The sequence below is a fragment of the Synchytrium microbalum genome (assembly GCF_006535985.1).
Source record: "Synchytrium microbalum strain JEL517 chromosome Unknown SmJEL517_scf0017, whole genome shotgun sequence".
Lineage (NCBI taxonomy): Eukaryota > Fungi > Chytridiomycota > Chytridiomycetes > Synchytriales > Synchytriaceae > Synchytrium > Synchytrium microbalum.
In genome coordinates, this window is record NW_022158366.1 from 16,779 (window position 1) to 30,026 (window position 13,248).

Genomic DNA, 13,248 nt, shown 5'->3' on the forward strand with positions numbered 1-13,248 from the left:
CACAACAGGACAGTCTGACATGTCGTACGTCAGTCCGTCGCTACAGATTTTTCGTTTGGAGGATCTAAGAATAAGCATTTCTCTGCTCCACTAACCCGTGGAAACGTTCTCAAGGAGCAGACTAATGCTTGCTCGAGGTCCCTCAAACGGGAGTGACGCCAAGTGAAAAGTAGCATCCTCCAAAGGCTGCTCAAGTAGTCTTCGACACATTTGGAACGATGACCTGTCTTTTATTGCATTTCTATTGTCTTTCGGTCATTGTAATTGTATTTAAACTAGTCAACGAAGGTCATTCCTTCTAGAATTCATTCTAGATCTAGAATTCATTCTAGAAAGTTAATCAAATTTCATTGAAATATTCAAAGTTCAAAGCGTTCGTCGATGTTTCCTTCAGCGACCGACGCCTGGCTGCCTAGGATGAGCCGCTAACCATGTTCTGTATGCGTCAAACAGAGCCCTGTATACTATTTCGTGGATATAACGCGAAAAGACTCTGATTTTCGAACGAAACTTTTGATGGAAGGATATGCTTGATTTGGTTGGGGCTTGTTTTCCGATTTTACTACCGACTTACACTCTCAACCAAAAAAGACAGTAGATGAAGAAGAGGAACGAACAATTTATGTTCGAGGTACATGGTCTGAACAATCCACCAAATTCTATCTGCCTCTGATTGGGCTTCCACACTGTTTGGTAGGCTGATTTGCGTTTTGAGGTTTTTGAATCTGACGAATGTTGACAAAGTGTGGTGCGTTTGGGGTTCTCAGTAATACATCGTCACTTTCATGACGGATTTTACATCTGCATCCATCCGTCAATCGTCATTGTTGCCGTAGTTGCCTCCTAGTTGGAATCGTCCAACATCTCGCCCCATCAACGTTTTTTATGACCTCCTCCTTTTCTTCAAGATACTGAAGCAATTCTTATCCTTTCTAGGTGGAATTTCAGATCAGCCTCTCTGCTATGGCGACGGCTGGCACTCAAGTCTTAGGCGTGAGCGTCTGACTCACGTCGACGTAGTGGCACTGATGCTGACGGAATTTCCACCAAACAATACGTGGTATTTGCCCCTATAAATTTACATTCGTTTTTGTTGTTGGCTTGTTGATACTAACGGTCAGTCGCCTGTGGACTATCGCTGGAGCCTTTTAGAGTGAGGGGAACTTATCAATGTCCCACGCCCACACACATTGTAACATTTGTCACCTGTTGCATATAATATAACTACACACTTTATTCTATCTATATCCAAGTCTTTGATGAAGCTAGTAATAATTGAATAGACCTATATCAAAGAGCGCCAGTACTAAACAATGCTGTATTTCCCTCCTCCGGAATTTCTGGTCTGTCATCAAACGCGACATCCATATGTGCGACGCCAACTCTAATTTAAACTTCTCCGTCATCATTTCGTAATTGCAAGGGACGAGGACTCCAAATATCTGACCTAGTTTCATTACATGTGACAACCTATACTTTGTCAACCACTTGAATGTCAACGCGAACGGTGACTACCATATTTGGAGAAAAGACAGAAACCACCAGTTACAAGCTAGAAAACAGCTAGATCGCCATCCGATAGCATATAGATGCTTGCCTACGTAGAATGAGGGCTGTTGGGACTGTTTGTTCGTGGTCAGGAATGGACAGCTTGGGCATTGTGGTTACTGAACAGCTCTTCATGACATCTGGCAGCACTCTTTACGGTGGATTATCACGACCTTACTCTGTACTTGGTAGATTTCTGAATGTCAACAACACGTACACTGCCTGGCTCTCACGGACATCTTAAAACTCTCTCAACAGTATGCCACGATGATCCCGACCAACAAGAGAGTGCTTCTCCTGATTCACTATTCAATCTTTGCACCAGCTACCCTCAAGCTTCTGCGATTTGTCGCTTTATATCGTATACACCTGCTTTCAGCATTCGAGACAGACATCGTCACAGTGGCTTGAGATTCCGAATGCTCCTTTGAAAACGTCAAGCACCATTTATTCACACGCCGTAAACCTCATCAGGAAACTAGACAGCGTCCTAAACCCAAAAATTCCCTGAAGAATCATTCTAGAAGCCGAACTATGACCGATCGCTTGACTTGCGTGGGGTTGTTTGGTGTTTGCACTTTGGAAGGAGCAGACTGACAAACGTCCTACAATATTCGCAGCATGGAGGCTACAGAGGCACACCGTTTTGTCCAGTTGAACCGTGGAAACTTTCTATAGTTGCTTTAAGGACAGGAATACTAGGAACTGCTATATCGTCGTTTATTCGAAAGTTGAATGTTGTTTGTGAGGAAGGAGGTATATGCAATAATACCTTAAGCTTGGCTGCCGAAGAGAACGTGTATATATCGGACAGCAATCTGATATTCTCCCAAAGAATAACCTGGGCGTAGCTAGTTTGATCACGCTTTTGAGCAAACAAGAGTCACTGTGGCGAGTATTGGATCTCGGATCTTTGGATCATTACCCGGATAAGTGGACCCTGTCCAGTGACATGAAAGCATTACATTGAAGACAGGAAGAATTTCCAAGCTGCCTCTCTAGTAGCAGGAACACGGATTTCGCAAATCGAAGAACTGTTTCGTTTTGACTTTCTCACTGTGCTACCTGAATTTTATGCTTTCGCTCTATGACGTGACTCTACGTGAAAGGGAAGCAACAAGTACTAGAAGCTATAGCTGTCGTTACTTATAACGTGACCTGACATGATGGGCGAACGGGCAAATCTAACAAAGTTTCTGTCACCTTCAGACCAGGCTCTGGCCGTGTAAAGAAGTGAAGGTTGAGCTTATAAACGTGTTGATGCACGTATCAAAACCTTTGTGGTTTGAAAAGTTTCACTAACACATGCGATAGAGGCTCTGAAATGTTTGTAATCATTTTAAATGTGGTTGAAGCCGAGCCGACGGCCATTTTACTCAGGGACAACAACAAACGACTCGCCGACGTGTGACGTGACAATGGTTTCTTCAGATTCCCACGACCAGTTAAATTCCCACGACCATTTCTTCCATAAACGATTAGTCAAGACAGCTCATAGTTATGTTGTGTGTGTTGACTTGTTACTTATAATCAACTCAAACACCCTTGCCTGAGAAAACGACGAATTCTGCTTGGTGAGAGGTGAGAAAATCTTTGCAAAGGCAAAACCCTATTCTTACGTGATAATCAGTCATAAAAACAATCGTATTTTGAACTGCTTACACTTGTATATCAGCTCGTCGTCATGCAGTCGTGAGACATTAGCAACAAAATCCGAACACTTTTCCTTTTGTCAAAACAGATTTTCCAGTTTTAATTTAGGACCATTTGAATCGAATGGAAGCTAGCACCAAGGCCATTCATCATTCAAGAACAAATGGGGGCTCTCCTTACTGCTTCTAGCCCAATTTTCAACACACGGCATTTCGAATCCATTTTGCCTGATTGCGTGTGATGTCACATCAAGCAGCGGGCACTCCTCCAAGGCATTATATTTACAAACAATATTGAATGTTATTGTGATTGATATCCTCCAAACACACTCTGATGGTGGAATTATGGTGATTTTGGGACATCATTGTTTTTGTTTGTCCCCTTCCAATGGCTGGCAAGACTTTCGTTTGGAGGATCTAAGAATAAGCATTTCTCTGTCTCCAATGAATCAAAACCGGTACAGACTAATGCTCATTCGAGTTCCTTCAAACGTGATGTTCTTCATGTCAAGGTGTCAAGGATCCTCCAAAGGTTGACAATGGTATTGTATTCAATAACGTGAATTACCTTGGGTTTGTGTACACTTTCTTTCTTTGTAATCGTCTATGTGTGCAATAAATTGGTCCCTTCTATCTATATATTTACAGCCATCTGGTTACAAAAGATTCTACAGTTTCGTTGGGATGTTTTGCTTCCCAAGTCTTGTTTTGTTTGTCATCAGTCATTGTAGACCAGTTAGGGCTGGCATGCTGTTTTAACCAGTCAAAGTCTTCGACGGAGGTGTAGTGGTTGACTTGTGGATCCAATTGTGTTCTCTACAGCATGAATTATATGCATTAGACATATTCGTTCTCCTTTTTTCTGGCCTAGTAAAGTGAAAGGGACATACCTGCAGTGATTCATCCGAGAGTATGTACCTCCCAAAGTTGATCTTTGTGCAATGTTCAATGATGGGGTGTGATTTAACATGCAAGTAGATATCAGCTTTACTTGTTTGATGCATTCGAAACTAGAAGACAGAGCAGACGAAAAAAATCGTGTCAGCGAGATATGATTGCTCACTAGCTCGCCGAAATGACATTATACCTGTCGACAAGCAGCAAACAAGATCAAATTCTGACACCGATCGACCCAAACAGATCCATTCACAGGTGGCAATCTGACTACACAATCACGTAGATCTGATATATAGACAGCAGCTAGACTTGGCATATCACTCAAGTCCACGACACATGATGAGAGTTGTTGTATGTATGCTTCTTCTTGTTGATGATGCCGGTCTTGTTGTGTTGTTGTTATGTATGTGTTGGCTTTGGTTGTGATGGAGTACGAGTTTGGTGATGGTTGATATTGCTGATCTATGAATCAGTATTAGCTTAGCTTTTTTTGGCCGTGAAGGAAGCAACCCTCCATATTACCTTCAGCGGGTTTAGCTATAGCAGGGACAGGATCCACATTCTGTTTTGTCGCCACAGGAGCAGTAACAGTAGCTCTTGTCGATTTGAATGAGAATTTGGACTTTGGTAGGAGAGCAGCGCGTTGTACTGCTAACTCGTCCGATAATTGTCTGGTTTGCTAACGGTTGGTATGGAATTGTGAGTATAAAGGTTTATCGAGAATTCAATATATCCCTTTTGTTCCATTCCGTGGTTCTAAATTCCAACATACCAATGCGAGTTGGCGTTGATCATACTGAGGCAAGTAGATGGTGGCAGCATTAATCTTTTCTTGCAATGCATTGATTCGTGATAGCAAGTCGTCGCATTTTGCAGCGATTGCAGTTGGAGGTGTTGTCTTTAATAGATCTAGATCTTGTGTGATGCCTGTTGATTCAAGATGGATTTGTGGGATTGACGAATGAATTAGAAGCAAATGATGATGATTTAATATTTGGACTATTTCTTACCAACTCGTTCAGTTTGATATAGAGTGTAAAACTCTGAGGAAGCTCCAGTGCTCGATGCCATCAATTGATGTCAACGGATGGATGTTTGGAGTTAGTTAACAATAAAAGAGAGCTATTAAAGGTAAGAGACTCGACAAGTGGATTAATCAAGTGAGCCTTTCTCCACCATCAAGCTGACGATGGCAATATTGATGAGAACTGCCGAATGCCGAAGTTGTACTACATCCAAACTCGAACAACAAACGAGATATATATTCAAAATAAAACACAGAAGGTTAGAAAAGCCGCATATATTACTAGATATGCTTTACTGATGTCGCCTACACTAACCTACTTTGTCATTAGATACTCTCGCTCGGCATCAAACCAGAAGCTACGAGGAGTTTCCATTCGAAAAGCCGCAATCCAAACTTTCGGTGATTGCAACAAAACAATAACCACAACCAACCGAATCATCATAAGAACCTACATCTGCATCGCCTTCCTCTCGTCCCTTTACTCCGCCTAAACTCCCTCGTTGTGTCGTACATTCAATGGATATCAGCTCGCTCTTGAACTCTGTCGTTCCAATGGATTTGGACGGCGTGGTAAATCCTGCTCCCACCATGGACATTGACGAGCCTACTGAAGAGATACACGCTGCAACAACACACCCAGTACACAAACCTGCTTCAAGCCACGTCGTGATTGAGAATAGTCTGGACGATGACGAACAAGATAAAACAGCAGGAGACGCATTCATGAACCCAGGCCCAGATGAATTCTCATCTATTGCGGATCTTCCAAAGCCTGAACTCGAAGTACTAGACAAGATCATGAATGTAACTATCGACGGAGGAGTCACGAAAAAGATTACCAGTCTTGGATCTGGTTGGGCTAAACCTGGTAGAGGGGATGAGGTGCATGTATTGTATGTTGGGCGGTTGGCTGGGACGTCTGAGGTGTTTGACTCGAATCAGGATGTGAATAGCCCGTTTACCTTTCAGCTGGGTCAAGGTACGTGTTATCTCAATCAGAAGTGATGATATGGTGTATGGTTCTTATCTTATTTTTTTCCTGTAGGGATGGTGATAAAAGGCTGGGATGAAGGCATCAAAACAATGAAAAAGGGAGAAAAGGCAATTCTTTGCATATCTCCTGATTATGGCTATGGAAGTAAAGGTGCTGGACCAAAGATACCGCCCAACTCTACTCTCGAATTCGAAGTGACGCTTATAAATTGGAAGAGTGTGAATAGCTTGTCTGATGATGGCAAGGTAGTGCTGAAAATGCTCAAGACTGATCCTGCTGGATGGCAGACACCGAAAAGTGGTTGGGAAGTTGTTGGTGTGTACATGAGTCGTACTTCCTTTTCAAGTCATCCTTGTTTTGCAATCTGCTGTTTAATTCCTCATCTTATTTTGTTTTCTTAAACTAGTCAGCTACACTGGGCGTATAGAAGGACAAGACGAACCCTTCATTCAAGTTCCTGACTTCACATTCATAATTGACTCAAAAGACGCACATACACCACCATACTTTAGCGAAGCAATCAAAAAAATGAAGAAGGGCGAAGTCGGTCAACTCATCATCACCATCACATCTGGCCACGACTCTACGAAATCCCATCCTTTAACAGACCCGAAAATCGGCATTCTCAAATCCACAACCGAATACGAAATAGAATTGTTACGATGGCATGAAGTAGAAGTGCTCGAATCGGTAATAAGTAAAAAAACTCTGAAAGACGGGGAGGGCTGGGACAGGCCGAAGAGTCGCTATCGAGTTAAAGTGCAAGTAACTGGTGCTGCCATGCAGAACAAGGCAAGCAACCAATTCATGAAAGTGGATGATTGGTTTGTTCTGGGGTCTGGAGCACTACCTGAAGCAGTCGAAATAGCACTTGAAAAAATGAAGAAGGGGGAATCAGCAGTCATTAAAGCACCCGCTGATTACGGGTTTGGGAATACATTGACGAAACAGTATGGATTGCTTCAGGAGCACGACGAGCTGGTGTTTGATATCGTTTTGGAAGATTGGGAAAAGAAGAAGGATTCATGGGATATGAGTCGGGAGGAGAAGCTGGAGGATGCTCAGTCTTGTAGATTGATGGGCAATGATTTGTTCAAGGAGGGAAAAATACGGTCTGCGATTAAGCAGTATGATCAGGTAACTGGAATACATTGAGTTCCTTTCTATGATTTTTCGCCATCGTTGCAGCATGGAAAGTTAATCACGTTTGTTACAATTAGGTCGTGACGTATCTCGGGACGCTAACAAGCTCAACGCCGGAAGAGAAACAACAAGTCGATACGCTACTATTACCAGCCTACCTAAATCTCTGCGCTTGTCATCTGAAAGCAAGTGGAGGACAAGCAAACGTTTTCGAGACAGCTAATAAAGCTGGTAGGTATCTTCTGTCGTTGATACACGTACGTTTTTCGAAGACTCGTAACTCAGTTTTGTTTTGCCATTTCCTAGTCACACTATGTCCAACATCCGCCAAAGCTCTGTACCGAAGAGCGCAATCATTCTCATCAATAGGCGAATACGAAAAGGCTCTGGACGATATAAAACAAGCCGTGAAGCTTGAGCCCAAAGATGCTGCTCTACGTACAGAGTATACCCGAATCTCGGAATTGTTAAAGGAGCATCGTGAGAATCAAAAAAAATTGTTTAAGAGGATGTTTGGAAAGGAGAATTCTGTTGCTAGTGCTGCTGATACTACGGCATCGTCGCATATGGCTGTTAGTGAGTCGGATGCTGCAGCGGCAAGATGAGGCTTTAAATGGGATGTATAGATTTAAGGGGTTGGGTCTTTCTTTTGTTTTTGTGACAAAGGGATATGGATGGGCAGTGGTCATGTAAAACAGTCTCGCCTAACAAATAATAAGTCAACGAATCCAACAAGAGTCAAATCGTCTAAAGTGAATGCAATTTGGCAAAGTCATCATTGTTTTGTGCATCTCTGTGTACAATCTTACGAAAAGGAACAATGCCAAAACAACAGAAAGCTTCCACATTGCTTCCCTTGAAGCAGGTATTGACACAACAAATACACTCTCCTCTCAATAAGAGCGTCCATCTGAATATCAATTGTAGTCAAAACGAGAGCTAACTCCCCTCTAACTGCTTCAGCTTGAACGCCATCAGCTAGTGTCTGTATCCGTCCAACCTGTGTTACTTCTTTTAGGCATGAACAAGATTCCAAAGAATGCATACAAGAATGTTTGCTGTACAGGTCATTAACATGATGCAAAATTCAAAATCTATTTGTAGTGGCAAGGAAATATGTATAAAGTTAGTCAAAACCGCAAAAAAAGCGACTGATATGACAGTCATACCCTAGAGACTTGCAATCTCAGGGACATTCCCCAATATGACAAGCATGCAAGCACCCTAGTCGCTAGCTCATCGTTTCTCCAAACTTTGTAATGTACCGTTCACCAGTTCAGCTCGCAGTGGTTCTCAATCTCGTCGTGGTGGTGGTTGGAGGGAGTCAACATGGGATGGTGGGTTGGTCGCATCTTGTGTGGAGCAGGGCAGGGAGGGATTGAATGAGAGTCAGAGCGAGCAGTTTGAATATGACGTTTTGAAAATAACGAATCGCCAAAAAAGCTCATAAGTCAGGTATGGATACTTCAGCATTCATCAGGGTCTACAAGGACAGTGCGTCTTGCAGTTCAGGGTTGGGCTTTCCAGCTGATTTCAATACTCCAGACATGTTATTATTTGATGGAGTGATTGCCACATAATGATTGCTGGTGTTGTTTGAGAGTGTTTGAGAGGTCTCTCTAGGTCATTCTCATGGAAAGACTTGATTTCGTCAAAATGACATCAAAGCCCTTCGTGAGAATGACATAGAGATAGCAAGATGAAAACAATCGAAGCAAAAAAACACAACCTACAAGCCGCAAATGCCTAATAATACCACCAATCAAATTCTTAACCAATTTGTGTTGTTCAACAAAGGAGTGAACATTCCCAACACCCCCGTTTCAGTTTTGACTAGCCTTCAAATCAAAGGATTTGGCTCATCCAAGAATTGCAACCTTGAAGTACTTCATGCCTATCTTTGACTTGACATGGTACTGCTGCGATAATGTCTTCAAAAGCTGGACAATTTTCAGACCGTAGTTGAGAGCCGGATACTGTATTGTGAGGCAGCGGTTTAGGAGGTTGGGAGTGTTAGCCGAACAAACTACCGACACACGCTTACATCTGAGCGACTTCAGCAACACCTCAACTTGCTTCTCAGACAGTCCAGCAATACATTCTCTCACAAAGTCTTAAATCAAGACACAAGCAATCACTTGGTGGTTATACAGGAATGCCATTAATGCTGCTACATTGTTTTCATGATTTCACAGATCTTCTAACACAGCAATTTGGCTTACCAATAGGTGGATGGTCCCGAATACAAGATTCGACTCCCATGAAGACTGATTCCAGATAGAGTCACGGCACGGGAAGGAGGCATTGAAAAAAAAACTATTGGAAACATTATTTTCTACCTGTTAATGAGTTCTTAAAATCCCTAATCTATCATATTGCTTTCCCTTAGTTTGTCGAAGTATGTGTGGTTCAGCATACTTGGTTGCTGGAAGACTTATTTGAGAGTTGAAGATTTTCATCAACTTTACCTTGGTCCTTTATCCATTGACGATGAAGAGCCGTGATAACAAGGAATATTTCCCATCTGAGTTATTGTCGTATTTAGAGGTATGAAGCTCTCCTAGTTGACATCTTAGCCCTTCTTCATTTTCTACATGTCCGTTTCACTGCTCTGATCGTCTTCACCAACTTCAAAAATTTGATAAATTCAACTTTGACCCTTCGAAGCAAATCCAAACTTGGAGCAAAACCCTCATTGTTTAGAGCCAGAGTACAAACTAAACAAAAAGATTGATGCAAAAACGCAAACTCTAAAGTTGCCATTATTGTTCCTCTTGAAGCAGGTATTGGCGCAACAGATTTACCCTCTTCTCAACAAGAGCATCATTCTGAGAATCAAATGTAGTCAAGAAGAGAGCTAAACCCTCTCTGACAACCTCATCTTTGACCCCATCAGCCAGCGTCTTTGGCAGTAAATCTTTTTTACTACTACCCTCTTTAGGCATCTTGAGCAAGTTCTCAAAGAGTGCAGTCAAAAATATTTGTTGGGCTGGTGACAGTGATGCGAAATTTAATATCTAATTGAGCGATATGTTTGTTTTGTATTAGAGAATTGACAAAAAGAAGGCAGGGAAATGCCGCGTAACTACCTTCAAGATATGCAGACTCATAGCACCCTTTCCAATCAAGTAGGCATACAATCTAGCTAAATGTACAGTCTTGCGTACCTCTCCTTCCTCCAAACTCTTTAGCGCATCCCACAAGACATATTGCAACGTGACCTTCATACTGAAATTACGGTCTACAAGTCGTTGAGCCACCAATGCGTAATACGGGTTGAATGCCTTTTCACGGGTGCAGCAATGCACTAGGACTCGTACTGCTTCTCGATCTCGTGGTGGTGTTAGTTTTAGGGATTCGAGACGGGATAGCGCGTCTGTACAATCCTATTGTGAAAGAGAAATGTGCATGAGAAATGTTCACAAGCAAAAGCAGAACCATAGTTAAATACCTCGGAACTCATCAAGGCTACAAAGACATTACGTCTTATTTCAGTATTCATGCCTTGCTTTCTAGCCAGCTCCAGTAATCCCGACATGTTGTTATTAGATGTTGTTGTTGTCGTGTGATGATTACTGTTGTTGTTATCTGGTTGTGCCGATGATGATGGCACCTGGTCTTGGGTTTGTTGACGACCAGCCCAAGCTGCACCAACAACCCACCATCTTCCACGCTCATTGACTGACTTGATTTCGTCAAGCGAGCATCGAAGTGCTTCGTGACCATGACCTAACCACCACGAAGAGTTAAAAGGGTGGATGACACAAAACGGCCGCTGCTAGCCATTGTACGAAACACACCATGTCTCTTCATAATAATACCACCAACCATCTTCTTAACACGCTCTTGTTGCTCAACAAGAACATCGACATTGCCACCACCCGTCTTTCTCTTTCGATTATTCTTCAAATCAAGGATGGATTCAACCAAAAATTTCAACCTTGAACTTGTCATGTCTCGCTTCGAAGCCTCAGATTGCACTGCTGCCACAATGTCTTTGAGAGATTGAGGATCATCCGAGCGTAGTTGCGAGCCGGATACTGGAGATTGAAAGATATAAGCAAAGAAAAGAGAACATTGCAGGATAGATTCAAAGCTTACATCTCAGCAGCTTCAACAACACCTCAACATCGGTCTCAGACAATCCAGCAATACATTCTCGCACAAGATCATAAATCAAGACACACGCGACCACTTGGAAGTTATACAAGAATGCCAATAGTGCGGCTAGATTACTTGCTTGACGAGATGCTGTTGCGTCATCGAGTGAGTTTGTTGAACGAGCTTTCAGGAAGAGTTCGACAGTTGATTGTAGCATTTGAGCACCTGCAAACAGAAATCAGGATGAGTCCACCATACAATGCGGTTTTGTGCGTTGGGGTTTGACCTTACCAATGTCACCACCAACCAATGAGTATATGGCAGATATCAAAGCAGCATAATTACAAACAAACGAGTCCAGTAAATGAATCTTTTCAGCGACAGAGGCAATCAGGAGGGTTGTCAAGATTTCGGTGACATCTGATTTTGGAAGTTTGGTGAGGAAACAAAGATTAGACTGGACGTTTTTATCTGAGTTCACATCCTGGAAATCGGTTTACCATGACGTGGATAATTCTGAAAACAAGATTCAACTCCCATGAAGATGGATTCGAGATTAGAGTCACTCAACCTAAATATTACGAAGGTCAGTATGGGCAAAAATTTCTCGAAACGTGACGGCACACCTGTTGATAAGTCCTTGCAACTGTTTCCTTAACCTCTCATATTGCTCTCCTTTAGGTTGCTGACGTAGATGTGGTGGGACATACTTGGTTGCTGAAAGACTTGAGGATTGATCTGCATTGTCTTTATCATCTAGTTCGTTATCCGATGACGATGACGAGCCATGTTCATCTGCAATCGCTTCATCCACTTCCTCGTCGTCATCTTCTTCTGCGGGGTCGAGCTCTTCTTCTTCACCTATAAGCTCGTCGTCACTGTCTAGATGATCCATATCATTATCACTATCCTCCTCTTCGTCGTGATCCTCTTCTTCCATATCTTGGTCGACGTCTTCTTCTTCGCCATTAAATAATTCTAGATCTAGATCACTATCGCTATCATCAATAGTGGCAGCTTTCGAGTCAATAGCAGTATCAGTAGCAACGCCATCAGCTCCCAATCCTTCCAAGAGATCGTCCAGACCGTCCAATTCCAATTCTTTACTATAACGACCCTTCTTTTTCTTGATACCGAGCTTTTTAGCATAGTAGGCAATTTCATACCCGTCTTGTTCAAATGCTTCTTGACCCATTTTAACGGTTGTGGGTTCAGTAGGTGGAGGTAGTGATTTTGTTAGACCGTCAGCAACGAGAAGTTTATAAATGTTTGGGTTTTTGGTTGCGAATCGGGTTACGTCTGCCGCCGTTATCTTCTTTTGTGGTGGTGGTACTGGTTTATGGATTTGAGGTTGACGTTGCTGCTGTGGTTGAGGTGTTTGAGGTTGGTCGAGTTTGACCATTTTGGAGATTTGAGCATCTTCATTATACGATCGCTTCAAAGGATTGTGCTTGACAGGTTTAGGCTATTAAAATATAACGTTTGAGTAAGTGGCTTTCTCCACCTTTTGTATACGACTTCAGTAAGTAGGCTGTTTTTTTTCTCCTTGAAACATACGCAACAATGATCCCCATCAAATGTGAATAAAGCAGTAGTACTAACCTCATCAGGGAGTTTGACAGCTTTGCGACTATGGAATGCATCGACTCTCTTTTTTTTCTCCAGCTTTTCCAGTCGTCTCTTGTCCTTTCTGTGAACTGGCTTCTGATGCTTTTTGGTAAACTTCCTTTCAGATGGATTTGTAGTGGCCGATGCCAACTGATCGAGGAGGACTGATGGCATGCGCGGGCCAGTGAGCCGATCCTCTATTGGTCGCTTCATATTGACCATTCCACGACTGGTTTCTTGTTTGTGAAAAATGATTGGATGGTACCAGTTCTGACTTG

General features: G+C 42.6%; 3 protein-coding genes across 3 annotated transcripts; 1 reads left to right on the top strand and 2 right to left on the bottom strand.

Annotated features, from left to right (window-relative positions):
- Positions 1-3,842: 3,842 nt before the first annotated feature.
- On the bottom strand, positions 3,843-5,168 carry SmJEL517_g03288 (uncharacterized protein; the record flags this gene model as incomplete). Its single annotated transcript, XM_031169216.1, has 6 exons — positions 3,843-4,016; positions 4,091-4,210; positions 4,288-4,559; positions 4,620-4,776; positions 4,870-5,024; positions 5,108-5,168. The coding sequence occupies 6 exons, from the start codon at positions 5,166-5,168 to the stop codon at positions 3,843-3,845; spliced, it is 939 nt and encodes a 312-aa protein (XP_031024733.1).
- Positions 5,169-5,640: 472 nt separating this feature from the next.
- SmJEL517_g03289 (uncharacterized protein) lies at positions 5,641-7,866 on the top strand (the record flags this gene model as incomplete). The annotated part of the gene is made up of 5 exons (XM_031169217.1): positions 5,641-6,103; positions 6,170-6,433; positions 6,525-7,255; positions 7,339-7,492; positions 7,568-7,866. 5 exons carry the CDS (start codon positions 5,641-5,643, stop codon positions 7,864-7,866), a joined length of 1,911 nt encoding a protein of 636 aa, XP_031024734.1.
- A 2,157-nt stretch (positions 7,867-10,023) lies between these two features.
- On the bottom strand, positions 10,024-13,183 carry SmJEL517_g03290 (uncharacterized protein; the record flags this gene model as incomplete). Its single annotated transcript, XM_031169218.1, has 9 exons — positions 10,024-10,278; positions 10,351-10,647; positions 10,713-10,990; positions 11,062-11,301; positions 11,363-11,587; positions 11,654-11,782; positions 11,863-11,933; positions 11,989-12,827; positions 12,920-13,183. The coding sequence occupies 9 exons, from the start codon at positions 13,181-13,183 to the stop codon at positions 10,024-10,026; spliced, it is 2,598 nt and encodes an 865-aa protein (XP_031024790.1).
- Between the last annotated feature and the right edge of the window lie 65 nt (positions 13,184-13,248).